The following is a 22,263-nucleotide window of genomic DNA, read 5'->3' as shown; positions in this document are numbered from 1 at the left end:
AGCTCACTCCAGCCATGAATTAGCGGTAGGAGTCTTTCATCTCTCCCATTCCTAGATTGCTTTTGTCCTATTGGCCAACAAGGCATTTGGGACGGTTGTCCTATCATAAGCTCACTTGGCTTGACATCAGAACTAAACAGTCCTATCAAGGGCTCACTTAGTTGTGCACCAGAAGAATTGAAGAAAGCACTTTCTGATTGGTCCCAGGTGCAGAGTTAGGGAACTGTGCTCTGCCTGTTCTGGGTTTCCATGATTTACAGGACACGGCCACTTGCTCAGCCAGTTTACCCCACCCTAATCTCCTGCTGCACAAGGGTATGGAACTTTATTTTTTAAATCAATGGATGTATTTGTCTTATTCTTATTCCAGACTTAACAGCAAGGCTGTACACATTTCTACTATTTATGAAGATCTTACAAAATATAAATTTAGAGAAAAAAGAGTGTTTTGGATTTTTAATAATTTAAGCACCGGAACATTCATACATTTCAGCATGTAAAATAAAAATTAAAAACAAAATCAGATTAGATTTAGGAAATTTAGAATTTGGTCAGTATTCTTTAAAATTTCCTGGTGGAAATGTTGGTTTTATAGCATAATCTTGGGCTTGCTGGGACTTGTATGGAATTATATTTTAATCTTTTTAACTAAATTATAGTTGTACATTAAATCAAACATTGTTTTAAAAATAGTACTGTAGAGGCGAGGGAACATTATTTTGATTAAAGAAATCATTCCCTATTTATCTTTGTAGAATAATATTAAGTGAACCAAGATAGCCATAATAAAAATGAGGACTTCTTGTGAAAATACCATGTAAAACATTTTTTGAAATAGATATGTGCCTTCTCCCTCCTGTACTGGGTATTGAACCCAGGGCCCTTGCACTGAGCTATATGTCAGCCTTTTTATTTTTTGATGCAGGATCTCACTAAGTCTGCCCAGGCTGGCTTGAATTTATGATCCTTCTGCCTCAGCATCCCAGAGTGCTGGGATTACAGGTGTGCACCACCATGCCTAGCTTATTGTATATAGTATTCATCAGGGGTCTAAAGATTTGTAGAACAATAATATGAATGAGAATAAAAATTATTTATGCTTTTCATTAGAGAGCAAGCGTGGATGTCTTAAGCACCTTAAATGTAAGTTCTAAGATGCTATTGTGGGTCTGTAATACCGATACAAACAAATCACTAAAACTATTTTCTGTTGCCCTTTCCTTTTCAATTGATAGTCAAAACTCTTACTTTGTAAGGAGGGAAATTTGAGTTGCCTGAGATATTAATTTGGTAAATAGACACAGTAAACACTTCAATATTAAGAACCAACAAAAAAGGTTTTGTCAAAAAAAGTGTACTTGTTTTTATGCTTTTCAAGTAGTATCAGATTCCTTGTTTATCCTTTCTCTATTGGAACTTTTTGTAAGTTCTTGAGAAATTGAACAGTGTCGTAAATATTTATGTAGCATTGTGCTTGGTACATAGGAGATGTTATCAGACTGTCTTCTGATTGAAATTACATTATTACAAGAGCCAGAAGGAAGAGGAAATCCATTTAGAGGTTTACCATTTGACGGTTTGTGAGTGAAAGGGATCCAAAATGTGTGTCACCCTCTCTGCATTAGGAATATAGAATAGATGAAATATCAGATATATCAGCAAATAAGAACCTGTCCCTTTCTTCATTTTGTTGCATTGTAATTAAATCATTTTCTCTGTCTTCCATTATTGCCAGACACTGTACAAGGCACCATTCATTTTTGAATTGGTTATTTGGATTTCTAGCTTTTAATTTAGATATCCATTTTGTTACTCACCAATTTGTCTCCTGGAGGAAGTTGGAATATTCTGAAAAAGATAAGAAATAAATATAGTAATGACATCATTAATCATATGCTGCAATAAAGTAATAACATTTCAAATAACCTTTGTCTTTGTCACACCAAAGTTCAACATTAAGACTTGTGACCTTACCGATAAGGTACCACTTTTATATAATAAGCTCAAATTAATACAACTTGGCAATAATTTCTAAATGAGTAATTTTTCCCTTAGTTTGCAGCAGAAGTGAAAGAATAGCAGAAGAACCTGTAAATATGATAATTCATTTCCAATACATGTGGACTTAATGAGCAGTATAGGACAGATAAATGGACTTTGCCTCACAATGTATACATCTGAATTGATAAACTAATATAAATATTAAACTAGATAGGCCAATACAAACATTAAGCTGGAGTGGTAACTTTCTACCATCTTTCGCTTAAGTGTTCCTCTTGTTATAATTGTAGTGATAATATATAATAAAAAACTAATAGTGTGACTGTATTTTTTCCTGTAATTTTAGGTCACTTTCCTTTGTCTTATACTAAATATCTAAGTAGCTTTCTTGTCACTGAGACACAATCCTCAATACCAGCAATTTAAAGAAGGAGAGGGTTATTTTGGCTCATGTTTCAGTCTGTAGTTGACTGGCTCCAAGGTAGGACAATATGGCAGAGGATCGTGGCAGAAGAGAACTGCTTACTGGATGGCAGACAGGAAGCGGAGTGCGAGTCAAGGGAGGAAGCAGGAAGGGAGATATAACCTTTCTGGGTCCTACCCCCAGTGACCACCTCATCTGACCAGGCCTAACAGGAAGTCAGCTATGAGCCCCCATAATCCAATCACCGTTCAAAAACCCCGCTTCTGAGCTCATGCAGCTTTGAGGGGACATCCAGATATAAACCATAATGCTAAGAATTAGCCAAGCTTGGATACCAGTGGGGCAAATCACTTATTTAGTAATTCACAATTCTTTGCATTCATTTTGTACATTAGTTTTTAAGTGCATAATTATAAACAATAATATTAAGTTTCTATAAATTACCTCTTAACATCTTGTGCTAGAAATTAGCCAAGAACAAATATTAGAAGGACGAGTCTTTAAGATGCAGTAATTCATGTTCCCTTAGTATTTGTTTTATAATTAATATTTGTATAATATTATGAGGAAGTATGTAAGCATAATGGAAGGAACTCCCTCAAATGGAGGTCATCTGTGAATCATACTTCTAAGTAGTGTTTCTGGAGTCAAGGGTCACAGTGTGCTGGAATTGGGTTGACAGTACTTATGCAAATCAGTGTTATTGCTATTAAAATTGCTATTTGGATTGCATCATAATTGTAATTGCATTGCTCCAAAAAATAGTTATCTAATTATAAAAAGGATGCTAAAATGGCTTTAAACAGGATGCATGGTTTGTTCATGTAAATACAGTATTCTGCACAGTGGAAACCAGTAGGAAATCCTGTTCTGAATATCCTATATTTTCTATTAATCATTAAAGAGATACTTATATGCCAAGAAGGAAATATGTTAGTATCTATATCCAAAAAGCAAAATCATGCAAATACATTGTTAAATGAAGTCCTATGCCATGCATAACTGACAAGCTAAGTATTAATGTTTTAATGTAATGTATAAACTAAAAAGCAAGTTACTCTTGAAAGTAAATTTTAATAAAGTTTGATAAGAGTGCATGTGGACAAGACACATCTGTCGATTAGGGACTTTTAAAGCAGGCAGCAAGTGCATTATGGTTTGGATTGTGATATTCACTGTCATGGATCCCCTTTGCTAGGTGATGGCATACATTTTCTGGTATTCTACAAGGTTAAAGACAAATGGCTCATTAGTAGGCTGAATTTTCTGTTCACTCTTACATTTTTCTGAATGTATTCTTCTTGATATTGTGCAAGTGCTAAGAAATGGTTTTTATTTGCTGCAAAGGAGGTAACAACAGCCACCACTATGACAGATACTCAGTGGTTACCATACGACTAGCACTCTTTTATGGGTTTTACAGGATGAGCTAATTTAATTTTTACAGCAGTCTTATGATGTGGGTGCATTTACTATGCCCCTGTCTTAGGTCGGGTCACTCCTAAAGCTGACTCTGAGACAAGGACGTAGGGGTAAGTTGTAACTTGGTACATGCTCCTGGCAGTACCAAGTAGGAGTAAAGTGAGACAACACTGAGTGTAAGTGATTTGCTGCAGCAGGCAACTGGGGCTCAATCACAGAGGGACTCTCAGGGAAACTGTAGAACACACTTGAGAACTGGCTCATAGAAGGCTAATGAGGGTCACTTCTTGCCTGTCAATTCCCCAGAATCTCCAGCAAGTCTCCTATATAGATACATACACTCCATGGCCAGGCAGTGCCGTCTGACAGGAGAAGGTTTACACCTGTAAGAACCAATCTTCTAAGGTAGAAGTACTTTAGGATGACTTCTAAGGCAGAACAAAGATGATACGTGCAGAGCACCAATAGCACCTACGACACCCTCACTTTATAGATAAGAAAAGTGATTCCTAGAAAGGCTGCATAACTTGTTCACATGGGGATGAGAATAGGAGATACATGACTCAAACCCAGGCAGCCTTCTTTCCAGAGCATATATTCTTAGATATGCAGAGCATTGCAAGTCCCATATGCTGTGAAGGTATTTCATAACCTCAGAATTTTAAAAATAAAATTTTGATAAGCATAGCTTATTTCATATATTCTATATCATAATGAAAGCATTGTCAGTGGACTGGCTTGGTCTTTTGTTTTATATCTCTACTGTCTGCATTCAGCCTTTAACTGCTGTTTGGAAGAATTAGATTCAGGGTAATTAGCACACATATTTTCTTAGAAAATAAATTCTTTTAGGGCTAGTACAAAAGCTATGCAAATGTTTTTCAAGCATCTTAGAGTACATGGAAGCCATTTTGAATTTACTCAATTAAATTTTGGTGCTTAGACGTATTCTGGATTATGTAGATAGAAGTTTTCACAACTTTCTTGCCATTAAAATAAAACTTGGTCTAATCTAATTAGATGTTATATGTAAATCAGGTTTATTTACCTCCTGTTGTCATCACTTTCTTCATCGTTGAGACACAATACTTGACACTTACAATACCTGACACTCCTTTATTTTGGCTCATGTTTTCAGTCTCTAGTCAGCCGGCTCCAAGGCAGGAAGGCCTGGTGGAAGGGTCTGGTGGAGGAAAGCTGCTCACATCATGGCGGCCAGGAAGCAGAGAGAGAAGGGAGGAGATTCACCCTTCCAGGTCGCACCCCAGTGGTCCACTTCTTCCCACCAGACCCCACCTCCTAAAAAGTCAGCTGTATTGCTCCCATGATTCAGTCATCTTCCAGAAGCCCTGCCTGTGAGCATACAAGGTCTTTAGGAAGAATATTCTGGATCTAAATCATACCACCTCCTCCTAAAGAGGTAGAGAGAAGTAAAATTACGTAAGTTCGTGTGAAGGTAAATGTATTGTGTATAAAGTGATGGGGGCAATGAAGAAGTGCTCATGGATGATGGAGAGCTCATGTTCTTATCCTAGGGATGCCCTACCTAGCTCTTTATTTTCTCTCTACCTTAAAGGAATACACTGGATAGGAAAAGCAGCATCTTCTCCATTCTTCCCTCATCACACTTCAAGTTTCCCATTGGGAATCTCCAAAGTTGGTGAAATAAGCAAGAAATTACCGAGGCAAAAAGCTCAGAAACATTATGGTGAAGAAGCAGGTCTGAGAGGAGAAGGGTGGACTTCTGGGGCTCATCTTCTCTAAACATCTCTGAATCTGAGGCTCCCTATTTCCCTATCTGAGGCTGTTTTCATATATCAGGGACTACAAATAAATCAAACATGTCTGTCGATTCTCCTTATTGTTCCAGAGTGAAATAATTGGTAGACCATGTTAAATGTTCTCAGTACGTTGGAAAGCAAACTTCAGAGTCTTTGTCTACAGATGGCCTAGCAGCCCCTGCCTGCAATAGCAATTTATCCAGTACAGGTGAACCACTTAGCATCCCTGCACAGAAACTCAGCTCACTGAAAGCCAGGCCCACAGATAACTTGTTAACCATTACAGCCCCTGCTGTCTCCCACAGAGCTGCTGTTTCGTAGAGTGGATCTTATATAACCGATACATTCCGTTGCACCAAAATAAACTTATATGTGTAAGACTACTTGTGGGAAAGGATAAGATTTGAACACTTGGGATCCGAAAATTAATTTTATAACCAAGGACTAAGGGCATCATACATACCATAACAGCAGAAAATTCAAAGAGGGGAAGACATTGCTACCTTCTCTTCCTCCTTCTGAGCACTATAGAGCGCACAGGACATCATCCTCTAGGTTTTGCTTGGAAAGAAACATAGATTCATCTTTATCTTGTGGTTTTAAATCTAAAATATAAAATTTGACAGGGGAACAATATCACCTTTAGATTTCTTAGTGAAATCATTAGGTCAAGATAATGAAAAATAATAAAGTGACAATCCACAAGGAGGTGTGCACGTTAAGAAGTTCAATGTTACATTATAACGAAAAGAGTTAGAACTGTGATATGCTTGGTGATATAAGAGGGGAGAATAATGCTTTGCCCAGGGCAATATTTGACTTTACATATATGAGGGTGAAGGAGGATGGGGGAATCTATCTTTTGTTGTGTTCTCGTGATGTGTCAGTAACGATGACAGTCACTTCACTTCCTCTGTGTCACTCATAATAATTGAGTGGTGTTAATTACTGCACCATTAACAATGTGGGAATGAAATCACAGAGCCTCACAGTATTGCTCCTTCTAGCTTAGGCTGCTGGATCCTGACAAGGGAAGCGATGTGTCAAAGCGACAAGGGAGTGACACGTAGACATTAGGAAACCCAAAGGCAAATATTGGAAGTGTCTATTTAAATACTGATCAGATAAAAATACCCAATGTGGGTTTGAGGTCTTACAGAGAAAGGCTCAGTAATCTCTGGAAAAGGCAGATGACCTGAGATTTGCCTGGAGCCAGCTTCCAGGCCACCAGACTGTGACAGCTCATCTGGGGAAGATGTGCTTAGAGGCAAAAGTGAACGCCAGAAATGGTTGGCGGACCTGCTCTGATGGAGGAGATGAAAAACACAGCCTAGCAAAGCCAATCCTGCGAGTACTTGAATCCTATCAGCAAGCCAGGCCGAGGGGCTCTTTGGATATGCAGTGCTAGATCTTCAGTGCCATAAGGAAATCAGAATCTCTAGAGGTTGTACTCAGACATTGGTGCTCTCTTTTCTAACATGCAGCCAGTAGAAGTAACTGTAGTGTGATAAGTTGGCATTCAGGCTAATGTGTTTTAATAACTTATGAGTTAGCTTTCCCTGTGGCAGTCACCTGTAAGTTAACTTTCTTAAACCCAGTAACTCAGCCACTACTGAGCCGCATTTCAGGGGCTCTGCAGTGACAGTTATGGTGGCCAGGACAGATACAAAATATTTCGTCCCTGCAGGCAATTCCATTGGGTGGCACTGTGCTGGATAATTAAGTGGCTAAACTTCTTGTAGATGCCACATTCACTTTGACCTTTTATTCTAACCTGTGCATCACATGCTTTCTTTCCTCTAAAATGCCTTTATCTACTACTTAATATAGCAAATTCTCCTTTATTTGGCATATCAATAAAGGGATAAAAGAATCTGAGAGGCAGAGGAGCCCACGCTGAGAAGGAGTGGAGAGTTAGTGTTCGGATCTCAAGTCTAGGTGGGGTGGAGCTGGCTGAAGAGGCTGCTGCCTTTTCTCAGAAATCCCATGGTTTACATCTCTCTATGGATCATCCCTGTTATCAAATATTTGTCTTACCTAAGACACAAAATACCTTTCAACAAGTAAATATACCTAACAGGGACTTACTTCACTTTTACACTTTATGTCTATGTTCCATATGCTTGCAGTCTACTGATTGTTTAAAAATTACTAAGTAATTGAAATGTTTGCTCTTAGAACCTGAGCACTTACTTTGCTTCTAGTACAAATAGAGCCATTCAGAGTGAAATGGTTAAGATAAGATCAGGATGACATATTTCCTATGTAAGGAGACTTCAAATGGAGTTAGAAGGCTTGGGATCTTCAGCCCTGCTTTGGTATTTGTGAGAGGTGGATCTAAGGCGAAGCTTCCACCTTCTTCAGCCTCATTTTCCTTACCTATCAAGCTGAAGTCATGGTGTTACTTACTGGTCCTGCCTATCTCTCAGTTTCTGAGAAGTGCACAGGACCTTCTGTGCTAGTGCCTGTGGGCCTGGGGACCAACGTGAAATGGTTTTATCCAGAATGATCTGGAGTTTTGTGTTCTATACTGTCCGTCCTCCAGCTCATGTATTAGCTCTCTTTTCCCAAGATGCACTTCGAGGACTTCCTGTCAAGTGAACAAATACCTTGATTTATATGTATAGGTATAAAGTTAAGTGAGGGAAAGCACATCTTTTGAATGAATGAGGGTATGAATGGTGGAATTTCATATCCATAATAGGACGGGCCTGGCTAAAAGGTTAAAAATAAATGAAAACAAGGGACCAGGGATTTAGCTCTGTGGTTCCAGCACCTGTCTCACAAGTGCAAGGTCCTGAGTTTGATCCCCGGTACCAAAACAAAACGAAAACAGATGTACTGGCTGTGAAAACCAGGGACTAAGAGGATAGTGTGAATTAGTTCTTAATTGCCTTGTTCTTCTTTCTGAAAAAACAAACTTTTACACAAGCTTGAGTTTTAAAAGAAAATCATCTTGTGTAATGTAGTGGGAGAAAAACTAAGAAATTCTGAGGCAGGGAATTGTGCATATGCAGCTAGGATGGCTTATTTATTCTCATAGAAACCTTTTCTGACGTTTTCTTTCTGACTTTTTTTGGACTGAACTCTTATTAAAGGCAAAGAAGGCTCATTTAGGCAGAAAACAAAATTATAGTTCTACAAATTTCCACACTCTTTAATGTAATAATAATATCTTATGCTGCTAAACATTTCCATTATTTTACCAAACAGAGAAGAAATGATAAAGATATTCCCATTCATTTTTTCTATTTATATAATGGCTATAACAAAACAGCAACTGGGATCTTAGAAAAAAAATCACTTAATTTCCACCTGAAGTCTTAAGACCAAGGGACTACTGATGGCCTTTGTAAATGCTTTGTAAATGCTTTGTTAATCAAAATGCCTAGAACAGTTAGGGATCCATTAAAAATGGTTACTATTCTATGATGCAGTGAGTGGTCTGGAAAGTGTAAGGTAGATTATAGGTTAAAATGAAGTGATAATATGTATTAGTCCTTTAATAAAAACAAAATGAAGTGATAATTACTTCCTTTGAAGTAAGGTAATGCCTACTGTTTATTCTCTTGAGAGAAAGAAAAACAAATAAAAATGAAAAGCATTTTTTGTCTAATAAAAATTTTAGTTTTATTGAAGAAATAAGTGTATGTCTTCGCTGAAATTCTATGAAATATAGATAACCATAAAGAAAAAAAAATCACCCCACCTCTCATCTTTGAGGTAAAAATTTCTACTCTTTTTTTTTTTTTTTTGAGACAGGCTCTCACCAGGCACTTCAGGCTGACCTTGAATTTGCTGTCTAGCTCAGGCTAGTCTCAAACTCATGGCGATCCTGCCTCGGCCTTCTGAATGCTGGAATTATAGGTGTGCACCCTCAAGCTGGGCAAAAAAAATTTCTACAATTTGGTGTTTTCATATACATATTGCTGTTTTTGTAAGAAAGAGCTCATATTACAATGTTTTGCAGTCTGAATTTTTACTTGAAATATGGGTAAATATTATCATTGTATTTTGCATTGCTTGGTGGCTCTCTTATGTTTGTTGACCATTGCTTTTTGTTCTTCTGAGAACAATGTAGTACTCTGAAATGATGGAAGAACTTCCCTGTCTCAGCCTTCAATGGCCACAGCATAGACAGAACCAAAAAGGAAGGGGTAGAAATTGGAAAAAAATGAAAGCAATATGGAAAAGAAAGCAGAACACCATTTTGAATAGAATATTTGCTGTACAGTATAATTGCTAGTATTGGTCTTATATGAACTAAAAATGGTCCTGTAAATTTCTACCATGAGACAACTTTTACTTTATTTTCAGAGATGAGGGCTATATGATTTCAGTGAAGACCTCTGAAGTGCTTGCTAGAGAAAGTCAGAATTCAAATTCTGTCACTAGCTGTGTGATCATGGGCAATTTACTTAGCCTGTTATCTCATGTGTGAAATGGGCTAGTAACAGTGGCAGCTCAGTGCCAACTTCAGTGTCATGAAGATTTTAATGATTAGGGTGGAGTTTCAGCTTGATTGGTTTTGAGATTCACCCTGGGGATTAATGGAGCACATTGTTGGATGTGTCACAGAAGAGTGGGCTTGGGGTCTCAATCTCGTCCCTTATCTCTTCTACTCTGGCACTGTTTTCCTTGCTGTGCTTCCTAGTCATCATGGAATAACCAGCTTTCTCTGCCAGGCCCTTTTAGAAATGATGTTTCTGGGGCCCGGGGATTTAGCTCAGTGGTTCCGCCGCCTGCCTCGCAAGTGGAAGGACCCAAGTTTGATCCCTGGTACCAAAGAAAAAAGAATCTAATCTGTAGAAATGATGTTTCTGTCTTGGAGCCAGCCAGCCATGTACTGAATCTCCTGAATCCGTGAGCTAAATTAAATGTTTCCTCCTTTAAATTGTAGGTATTGTGTCTCAGCAATGGAAAAGCTAACTAATATAGAAAATTGATACTAGAGAAGTGGGGTCATTGCTCTGACCATATCTGATCGTGTGATTTAGAACTTTGGAACTGATTTGCAGGAGGAGTTTGGAAAGGTTTGGAGATGTGGTTAGAGAAGCCCTTGAATGCTTATGGGTGATTTTGGTCAAATCTCAGAAGATCAAAATGTTGATAGGAATGCAGACAGTAAAGGTCAGGCTCAGGAGGTTTTAGTTGGAAACAAGGGCTCTACTGGCAGTTGGTCTCTAAGGCCATGTACGTTAACTCTGGCAGAGAATTTTACCTACATTTTGCTCATGTTCTGAATCTTTGTAGGAGATTAAGGGAGCAGACTAATTAATCTGGCAAAAGAAATTTTAAGATGACCCAGCATTCAGCCTGTTGTATGGATATTGCATGCTGCTTTTAGTCAGATTTATAATAAGAATTACAGGCAAAAGACATCAGAAAATTTTGCAAAACTTAAATATTGGCCCAGAAGGAACCATATGTAAAGTTGGGGCCAAAGGAGGTGTGGCTGCTAAAGAGTTTAGTGCCATTAAAAAGAAAACAAGGACAAGAAGAAAGATACCTTGAAGGTATTTTAGGAATTAGCAAGGCCCCACCTGCAAGAGTATAAATGTAACAACCTTTCGTTTAAGAAGAGTCCGGGTGACTCATCCTTGAGAAAGACCTCCTAGGGAACTGGTTCTCTAGTATTTTTTACACCATGTTTAGCAATCCAGGCTCTCAAGGACTGCTGCAGCCATGGTCCAGATCGGAGGCCCCAGAAAGTTGGAGATGCCAGGCATGCAGAACATTTGTGGAGAAAAGTTACAGCCTGAGAGTAGAGCCAGTCCAAGAGAGAGGCTGTTTTAGTTACTCTTTCTTGTTTCTCAGACAAAATACTGGACACCCAAGGTTAAAGGAGGAAAGGTTTATTTGGCTTACAGTTTGTTAAGGTTTCAGATCATAGTTAACTGGCTCCAAGGCAGGGTGGCATGGCAGAGGGCCATCACAGAGAAGAAACAGTTTATGGCAGGCAGAAGGCAGCAAAGCAGCAAGCACTAAGCGACAAGTGACAAGCAGCAGCCCTCTTTCTTTCCCTTATATTTTATCCAGGTTATATATCCTTAGGGTGGGTAGTACTGACACCCAGGGAGGGCTTTCCCATTATCTAGTCCCCGAACTATGCCAAACCAATTAGTGAACTAATTTAGTAATCACACACCCTCGATTCCAGGAGCATACACTTAATCCCAGCATCACACACTCTAGATCCAGCCTCCTCTGAAAAGCTCCACCTATGACCACATGAGGCTTTTGGGGGACATCTACATAATAAGCCATAACAGAGGCTGTGTGGGCTGCAACCAGCAAGGCCACAGAGGTGGGGCCAACCCAGTTTCTATGGAACTTACTTCTAGCCACCATGTACCCTGGATGCTGCGCATGGATATCCATCACCACACATAGTTACTGGTTTTGTATGTGTGACAGAGATGAGAATTAGGATCTGTTTTCTTGGCAAATTTCAAATATCCAATACATTAATACTAATTATAGTCAATGTACTGTACGTTTAATCTTTGAACTTATTCAATTATGTAACTGAAATTTGTTACCTACTTATTTCCGCCAATCCCTAGGATACACCATATACTATTTCCGGCTCCTAAAAGTTCCTGTATGAGTCAGCTTTCTCCTGGCTGAGACATGATACTCAACACACACACACAACCTGAAGCAGGAGAGGTTTAGTGCGCTCAGTTTCAGTCCATAACTGGAGGCTCTAAAGCAGAAATTACATTCATGGACCGGGAAGCAGAACATGGAAGAGTGGCAGAGCAGAGGGGTGGAGAGATCAGACATAGACTTGGGAGATTCAAAGTAGAGGAGAGGAAGTATTCAAATTGATCCTCTTTAGATTAAGAAGAGAACTGTTACAATAATACAAATGGAGAAATCAGAATGATCAGTTTTGTAGAAAACAAGTTCTGTTTGAAACATATTAGACAATATTATTGTAAATGAAAATTTACAGGAAATAATTGAAAGAGGAGAGTGCTCCAAGCTTGAATGATAGTTCTTGGCAGGAACAACTGATGATATTTTTAAATGGAAGATTCTTTGTTTTCGTGCCCCTTTGTTTGTCAAAATATGTCATTTTACATACAGAGGGTTTTATGAACTAAATGCCAATCATATGGGTAACCTAAAATGACAGTGCTTTAAACTGAGGCATGATCTTACCTGTAAAGAAAAGGAAAAGCTTGTTGATAGTTTATTTCATAGATCAAAATATATGGCATAGTTAATAAAGTGAAAATGTTTAGTAATTTTGTTCTTTCTAGACAGGTTGTAAAATCCTTAAGGGTTGGGCAAGGTGATTGGAAACTCATTTGTTTTCCCCAGTGAGATGCGTGGTAAATGCAGTTGTTGAACTGGGTTTTAAAATGATCCATAGGCAAACCTGACAACCTACCATGTCCCTCTACCCTCAAGTTAGGCCTGTCTTTCTCCTCCCTTCCCCTTCCCCTTCCTCCCTTCTCTCTCTCTCTCTCTTTTTGCTTTGAGACAGGGTCTCACTATGTAGTTCAGGCTGGGCTTGAGCTCACTATGTATCCATGCTGGCCTCAAACTCCAAGCGATCTTGGTGCCGCAGCCTCCTGAGTGCTGGGATCACAGGTGTGCGCCACCACACCCAGCAGGCCTGTTTTCAGTAAGGGACTTTAGTTCAATTCCCAGCTTTGTTATAGTCCTTTGAGAGGCAAATTAAGATATTTGGCTAACTTGGGGATTGTTGTCTGAAAATTCAAAGTTAGAGTATGCCCCACATCCCAGACTCAGTTGGGCCCCTGGGAGACTCCCAGTATTAGATACGCCCTTAACTTGAGCTCTTTCCTCTAAACTGCTGTCTTTGTTGGAGTAGAATTACGAAACGGTACAAGAGGAGAGTTTTGGTGGCTCAGATAAGTTTTGTGTACTTCTGTCAAACTACAAATGTTAAAAAAAGGCTTTGGTTGCAGAGACTTTAATTTTGGATATGATCCTATATTTAGCCAAAAAGAAAAACTCTATGACTATCATTTAGCAGGTATGAAAATTAAAACGTTTTATTGGTCATTGTCTAAGCAAAACGATGTCATGTTCCCAGAGGGTAAGTTCTCTGGTGCATTTTCACTTTAGATTGTACCCACAATCATGCGATATTAGGTTTATGTACAATTTGATAGTTGTTCACTATTCAGCAGTGTAATTTTCATGTAATATAGTATAAGGGCTACTGAATAAAAACACATTATACAAGGAATTATTATTAAATATCTGTTGCATTTAAATACTTTTTCTTTTCTGAACTTTGGTTGATATTTATATTATTATAAAAGTCATTATTTAGAATCAATATTTTATTTCTGTTTCTAACATTCTATGGTATTGGTGTCAGTTAATTTAATGCATTAATTACAATGTCTATAGACATTTTTTGTTAGTTTAATATTTTAAAAAGCAGATTCAGATGTGTTTTCCACAAACACTTTACTCAAGCCTTTGGATTGTGTCACACACACAAAGAATACACAAATATATATATTCATTCACTTGGCAGAAACTTGCTGAGCTGCTATTCCAACCCCGCCCTGTGCTAAGAGCTAATGAGACAGCAGGAGACAATTCATGATTTAGGGTCACAGAAAACTTGCATTTTCACTACCTGGTACTAAATCAGTAACAATAATATTTTACCCTCACTTAGTAATTTTAATCCAATCCTTTATAAAAACAAATTAATACAAATTGTAGATTATTTCTAAAATTTTTTCTAGACGTTACAGAAGAAATTCTGTTCCAGAACGGAACTTAAGAACTTATTTAGCTTTTTCTTTTTAAAGAGCTCATTTCCTAGTAGATTTCAAAAAACAGACACCTGAGATTCCAAATTCGGGATTTGGCTTTCTTGGAAATTCACAGCACCAGCAAACTCACTGGCTGATTTGGCCCCTAGGAAAAGGTGTATATTGTATGAATTGATGAGAAATGTGTGAGACAGGTGATTTTAATTACCAGTGTTTCATAATCAATGCTTTTATAAATGTAAAACAGCTTACTTTAAAAAAAAAACCTGTCTGTATCCTTTATTTATGAGACTTATCTTTTATCTGTTGCTCACTTTTCCAGGTTTTAGGGAAAAAGCCAGAGCTTCGTGATGGAGACAGTGATGATGACGCCATAGCAGACATCAGTAACAGGAAGATGGCGAAGCTGTACATGGTGAGTTTACTGGGGCCAAGTTCTCTTTTCTGCAGGACTGGGTGTGGCTGCAGATGCCTGCATTGCTATTATTGATAACTCCTCGTTCCCTTCACAGAGAAATGTGTAGGTAGAATAAGCTCTTTTCTCCTGCACACTTGTTAAAATTATTCTTTTTATTACTTTGTGTTATTTTTACTGAAAACAACAAATAAATGCTGGCTGTGACTTACATAAAAATTGTTACTCTGTTAGTTTGCAGCCAGTATATTTTGACATATTTCAATCAATAAAATGTGTCCTTCATAGTATAAAACATTTTGTTAGCTTTTCCTTCTAAATTCTTGATAAGATTATAAGATCTTTGCTTTATTTAAAATATCTTCTTTAGCTATAATAAAGGCTTTCTTGGTTACAGAAGGGTGAAACTCTCAAATCAGTCAGCTGGAAGGAGACAGGATAAAACCAGCCCTGCCCTGGGTACTGGCTGGTGACCTTGGGCAACACAAGGCCATTCTAGGCCTTAATTTTCTTATCTGAAGAGAGAGGAGAGTATGAGTGGGCAGAGAGACAGAGAGGATACTAGATGATTACTCAAGTTCCTTCCAACCATATAATTTTATGATTTTATTGCTGGTTAGGGTAACATTTAAAGCCACAAGAGAAAGCTAAAATGAGATTCTTCAAGTCTTCCTTCCCCTTACGGCTTTCCAAGCAAGAGATATGGACTAGATAGTAATCTCCCTGAAGAATTTAGTAGTTTTCTCATCTGTAATGGGAAGGAGCTATATTTGTTGCACTTTCAAGGACTTTCTATCTCAGAAGTCAATGTCAAGTTACTAACTTGGGAAAATGGATTCTTCCTAAATGGCAAAAGAAAATATGGTTACTATTTATGAAAAATACAGAAATTCTTAATCTAAATACTTTGTGGTTTCATTACTTTCTCTAAAACCTCTTGTCAGTAGCCTAACGAATATCGTTTAATTCATATCATTCAAAACTGTTCTCCCTCGTGGACTAAAAAAAAAATTTTCAATGGGAAATGTTAGTCCTTTATCATGGCGCCCTCTAGTGGAACTCTAGCATGTTGGACGCATCTAAAATAAGTGAAAATAATTTGGTGCTCCTGAAAACGACTGGGAAGCAGAACTCCTTAGGAGCACTTTCTAAAAATACAGAAGTCAACGTCCACCGCTGATTTGGGGAGTGGCCCGGGATTAACCGGTGCCCAGGGCACGACTTTGCAGCCAACGTCGTGGAAGCTCATATGTGGCACATGGATACATCTTTCCACTTTGTAAGACCCACTTGCAAATTTAAAAAATCCTACTTCCAAATATGAAAGAAGAAATTTACTGGTGATAACTTTTGCAAAATATAATTAAGTTGCGGGACGTGTATGGACAAAAATCTATTAGCATAGACCAGACAGAAGCAATGCTTCCCCAGCACAGTGGCTGTCCCATAATAGGCACTCTGTGGCCTGAAGGAGCGTTTTGTAAACTTCAGCTTTTGGTGTGTCCAGTGAGTGTAGGATCATTATTTACTTAAAAAGATTGCTCTAAAATTTAAAAGGAATCATGTGAAATCCATCACACGGTGCTTACCACGTATGAGCATCTCAATAAACCTTTGGCATTGTTATTATCGTCTTGTTTTCAGATGTGTTAATCTCGGTATTAAATCTTTTTATTAGTAGTTCTTTTACCCCCAAAGTAACTTTCTTGAGATATAATGGACTGGTACCTTGATTTACAAACTTGATTTTTTCTGCAGTGTTGAGGAAGACAGCCCTGGTCTTGTTCATCACCTGTTGTGGAGTTTGCCAATGGAAGCAAAATTTTGCCAAATCTTTCTGGTTCCAAACTGAATTGTTTGGGAACAGAAGTGTTTGTGAACCGAGGCATTACTGTACACGTACCATAAAGTTGTGTATACATATCATAAAGCTTTTCAAGGGTGCAGTTCAATTTTATTACATTTAGAGTGCTGTGTAACCACCAGGGTAATACAGTTTTAGAAGACTTGTGTCCTCCCAAAATGTAACCATAGTGCTCATGTTTTTTATGGTAGGTTTCAGATGCAAGTGGCTCCATGAAAGTGACGGTGGTGGCTGAAGAAAATCCCTTCACAATGGCAATGCTGCTTTCTGAAGAATGCTTTATTTTGGACCATGGTGCTGCAAAACAAATTTTTGTATGGAAAGGTAAAAGATGCCATTGATGTTGCTGCATTTAAGATTTATAGATATTTCCTTGGGAGGGTAAAGAAAACATTTTTTACAAACCTCTTTGGAGACATGATCTGTAAAAATCTCACCTAAAATGCAGCCATATTTCCTTTACTAACCTCATTTAGCAAGGCTTAGGAAGTTAAAGCATTTGGGCAATGGAAAAAGAATCTTTTTGTAATTACTGTGTTATTAAGTATTTTTAATGTTCTGGGAAATATTTGCCATTCTCACATTGGTTTACCAAAATTGAATTATAATTATGTTTATTTTGTATGCAAGTGTTTCTTAATCATGTAATTTCTTTGCTTTCTGGAACCTTGTCATTCTTTAATTTATCTTTTACTTTAGGTAAAGATGCTAATCCCGAAGAGAGGAAGGCTGCAATGAAGACAGCAGAAGAATTTCTACAGCAAATGAATTACTCCACCAATACTCAAGTATGTGTGAAAATGCATTGGCTAGAAAAAAAAGTCAGAAACATGGGAGTTACGACATTCTCTTAAAACTCATGAAAGTTTGCTTCTGAGTAATGTGTATGTGTGGGGTCATCTCCACTTGAGTGTGTGCAGTACTGCGTTGTGTGTTCCTAGTATTCGTTTGCGTGGGATGCAATTTTGCAAAAACTCGAGATCAGACTTGTTAGGGCTGCATAATGAGAAGAACCCTGCTCACTTCTGCCACAGCCTTTAATTCATGATAATCAACCACAGTCGACTGAACTAGGACCGCTTACCTACTCCTTAGTGCAAGTTGTATAAATGGGCTGGTACCAAGATAATATTTGTCTTCATTGAGATTAACTTAGACATTGGTCAGTAACTCTTTTCCTGTCTGAATTTCTCAGCCTCAACTATGCTGTTCATCCTTGTATCATGGGTCAAGTAACACTGTGAGATAATTTCTTCCAGGTCACAAATCTCTTAGGAACCTGACATTGGAAGACACAGTGGTAACACATGGAAGTTTATTCTTGTCTCAAACATTCAGATTTCAGTGGCAGTTACTTTAGTTGTGAGGAAAAGCAGGGCTGGGCTATTATAGCTTCACAAGCTTCAAAATGTATATCTGTAACCACAGAAACCAGGACAGTATTTTTATTTTCTTACTTCTCTCTCCAATACTAGAGTAACATTTTTCCTTGATCTCTTATTTTCTTGGTTATCATTATTGTTTTAAATTTCAGATTCAGGTTCTTCCAGAAGGAGGTGAGACACCAATCTTCAAACAGTTTTTTAAAGACTGGAAAGATAAAGATCAGAGTGATGGCTTTGGGAAAGTTTATGTCACAGAGAAAGTGGCTCGAATAAAACAAATTCCATTTGATGCCTCAAAGTTACACAGTTTTCCGGAGATGGCAGCCCAGCACAATATGGTGGATGATGGTTCTGGCAAAGTGGAGGTATTTTTATATGTATATATACACACTTGTTTTTGTTTGTTTTTATCAAGCCTGTTTATGCCAGTCTGTGTGATAATATAATTTCTGGAAACTGCAGACATTTTGAAATGTAAATTTTATGTAGTAATAGAGATGGTAATAAAGATAGGTCCAGCGCTGTATCCCAAATTATGGAAGTTAAGGCTGAAAGAGATGCTGTCTGAACTTCACTGCCAACTTCACAAATTTGTATGTTGAGACTCCAAGAAGTTAGGTGGTTTGTTCAAGGTTTCCTAATTACCATCTTAGAGAGCTGTGGTGGAAGGCAGCCATCTTGCTTTGGGTCCAGAACAGCTTTTCTGGCAGAGAGCCTGTGGTGAGGGTTGTCCAGTGGACGTGTTGCTCTGAAGGAACTAACTGCCACCAGTTTTTCCTTCCCCCACACATTGCAGGCAATCATGAAAGCAAATTGAGCATGTCTATTATTATTATTATTGTTTCTGGTACCGGGGATCGAACTCAGGACCCTGCGCTTGCAAGGCAGCCTGCGGAACTACTGAGCCAAACCCCTGACCCAAGCGTGTATATTATTAAAACCAGATAGTTTTAGAGCATTCAAGTTAAGTTTGTTGGTTATTCCATTTTAGATGTTTTAAATTGCTAACAGTTTCCTTCTCATTCTGCTTAACTCAATTCTCTTCACTTTCAGTACACTCTAGTTGGCTAATTTAATGAGAGCTGGGTAAGGTTACTTCCCATCCTATAAAATATGTTCATAGTTTTTCTAAGTCTCCTGAAAGGACCCATCCTCATTTGGGCCTTCAAGGCCTTTGTGATTTGACCCTTGCTCCTCCTTGGTTCACTTGTCAGGACTTGAGGGCTGACTCTTCCCTCACCTTCTGGCTGGTTTTCCCATTCCTCCCTCAATTATCTAACAGTCTCACTTTCTGTGGCAACTCAGTCAAGTCATAGGCTGCACCTCTCTGAGAAGCTTTCCCTAGGGCTTCTTGGCGTTCAGTTTATAAGTGATATTTTTCATAGGATTTATTATATAAGTATCATAGAATTGTTTATTTATTTAGACATTTCTCCTAGGCATCTCACTAGTTCCTTGAGAACAGGAGTTAAAATATTTCATCTCTTCATTCCTAGGGGCTACCACAGTGCTTGCCAAACTATATTATCAAGAAATTTGGGGGGGTAATTTTTCCTCTTTCAAAGACATAACATGTGAATGTAAGGTGCACAGGAATAGTGGAGTGGGAAATGAAAAGGGACAAGTAACGAATGTTCCTCATGGCCATCATCAAAGAATTCTCAGCTTCTGGGCCTGGGTCCATCTCCAGCTTGGACATCCTTTCTGGAGCTCAACACAGGCACCACAGCCACAGGGACTTGGGGCAACCATGGCTCCTCCACACTGGCTGGATCCCAGGTGTGATCTCCTTTTCAGGCCACAAGATGGCCTCTTGTGCTTCCCGGTGGCAGCTGAAACCGGGGAAGTCTCTTAGGCTCCTGGTTTAGGAAGGCCGTGCTCTGTCTCCTCTGCTGGCCAGATGGCAAGCCGAGGCTTCTCTCTGAACATCCAGCATGGCTCCTCTTCACCTCACCTCCGCATTTCCAAGCCGAGTGCTGCCCTGCCCTTCCCCAGGACCCAGGCAGGGTGTGTGCTGGTCATTCTGCTGTTTCTACAACTCTCATCTCTCCAACTTGGGGTGTCTTTCATTTGTGCTGAAGACGAGGAAGCAGAATAAAGTACTTTTCAGTTTTAGGACTAGATAGTGCTTTTTAGAAATAGAAGTCATGTTATTGACATCTGTTTGGGCTGCTGTGACAAAAAAATACCATGGACTGGACTGGGAGTTTAAACAGTAAATATTTACTTCTCACAGGTCCGGAGGTTGGGGAGTCTAAAGTTAAGGTTTTGATAGATTCAGCATTGGGTCCTGGTTGCTTCCTGTTTCATGGACAGCCGTGTTTTTTGCTGTGTCCTCATGAGATGGAGAAGCTGCTGGAGAACTCTCTGGGGTTTCTTTTATAAAGGTGTTGATTCTGTGCCTTGTGATTGATACAGTGAATAATTTTAAAGAAATTGCTAGAGTAGTTCTCCAAAATACACCACATACTCACTCATAGGACATATTTAGGTAAGTGCAAAGGAAATGAAGTTATCCCCTGTATATTATCAGACCATAGTGCAAAGAAATTGGAGATCAATAGCAAAAGAAATCTCAAAAACTTCATAAACACATGGAAATTGAACAACACACTTCTGAATAACCAATGGGTCACAGAAGAAATTAAAGAAGAAATCAGACAGTTCCTTCAATTAAATGACAATGACAATACAACATTTGGAATCTATGGGACACAATGAAAGCAGTCTTATGAGGGAAAGTCATAGCAGTGAATACGCATATTAGGAAATCAGAGAGAGCACAATTAAACAACCTTATGCTGAACCTCAAGCTTCTAGAAAGGGAAGAGCAGGACAAACCCAAAGCTCATACAAGGGAGGAAATTATAAAGATCAGGGCAGAAATCAATGCAATGGAGGCTAAGAGAACAGTACAAAAAAATCAGTGAAGCCAAGAGTTGGTTCTTCCAAAGAATGAACAAAATTGACAAACCCTTAGCCAACCTTGTCAGAAAAAGGAAAGAAAAGGCCCAAATCCATGCAATTAGGAATGAAAAGCATGAAATTACAACAGACCCAACAGAAATCCAGAGGATTATCAATACCTACTTTGAGAACCTATATGCCAATAAGATGGAAAACACAGAAGAAATGGACAGATTCCTAGATACATATGAATTACCAAAGTTGAATGAAGAAGACCTAAAAATTCTAAACAACCCAGTGTCAATCAATGAAATTGAAAATGTCATTAAAAACTTACCAACCAAGAAAAGCCTGGGCCCTGATGGCTTCACTGCTGAATTCTAGAAGACATTTAGAGAGGAACTACTGCCACTACTGTTTAAACTCTTCAGCGAAAATGAAAGGGAAGCAATACTCCCGAATTCATTCCTGGAAGCAAGCATCACCTTGATCTCCAAAGCAGAGAAAGACCCAACCGAAAAAGAGAACTATAGGCCAATCTCACTCATGAACATAGATGCAAAAATCCTTACTAAGATACTGGCAAACAGAATCCAGAAGATCATCAAGAAGATCATACATCCTGACCAAATGGGATTCATCCCACGGATGCAGGATGGTTCAACATACACAAATCAGTCAATGTAATACACTATATCAATAGAGCCAGGGACAAAAACCAGATGATCTTCTCAATAGATGCAGAAAAAGCATTTGACAAAATCCAACATGCATTTATGATAAAAACCGTATAAAAATCAGAATAGATGGTCTCTACCTCAATCTGATAAAAGCCACTTATGAAAAACCAACAGCCAATATCATACTAAATGATCTAAAACTGAAATCCTTCACACTAAAATCAGGAACAAGACAAGGATGCCCACGATCACCACTCCTGTTCAATATAGTTTTGGAAACATTAGCCACAGCAATTAGACAAGAGAAAGAAATAAAAGGAATAAAGATAGGTAATGAAGAAGTCAAATTGTCATTATTTGCAGATGACATGATACTAACAAGCTTCTGTACAGCAAGAGAAACCACCAGCAGTGTGAAGAGACAACCCACAATGTGGGAAAAAATTTTCACCTGCTGTTCCTCAGACAAAGGTCTACTATCTCGAATGTATAAAGAACGTAAAAAAACCAGACCTCCCAAATTTAAAGACCCAATTCAAAAACAGGCATCTGCAATGAACAGACATTTCTCACACAAAGAAGTAGAAATGGAAATAAACATAAGAAAAAA

General features: G+C 38.5%; 1 protein-coding gene across 2 annotated transcripts in view; it reads left to right on the top strand.

Annotated features, from left to right (window-relative positions):
• Scin (scinderin) overlaps positions 1–22,263 on the top strand; it is an 80,857-nt gene that overhangs the window by 34,950 nt on the left and 23,644 nt on the right. For both annotated transcript variants that reach the window (XM_004839621.4, XM_087206710.1), the window contains 4 exons: positions 14,725–14,817; positions 16,873–17,005; positions 17,381–17,469; positions 18,216–18,431. In XM_004839621.4, coding sequence (XP_004839678.1) covers positions 14,725–14,817; positions 16,873–17,005; positions 17,381–17,469; positions 18,216–18,431 — 531 coding nt within the window. The remainder of the gene's footprint in view (positions 1–14,724; positions 14,818–16,872; positions 17,006–17,380; positions 17,470–18,215; positions 18,432–22,263) is intronic.

The sequence above is a fragment of the Heterocephalus glaber genome, unplaced genomic scaffold, assembly GCF_053883595.1.
Source record: "Heterocephalus glaber isolate CG9 unplaced genomic scaffold, H.glaber_assembly_v1.0 deba00000676, whole genome shotgun sequence".
Taxonomy (NCBI): Eukaryota; Metazoa; Chordata; class Mammalia; order Rodentia; family Bathyergidae; genus Heterocephalus; species Heterocephalus glaber.
The sequence above is the reverse complement of the archived record's forward strand: the minus strand, read 5'-3'. Positions and strand labels throughout refer to the sequence as shown.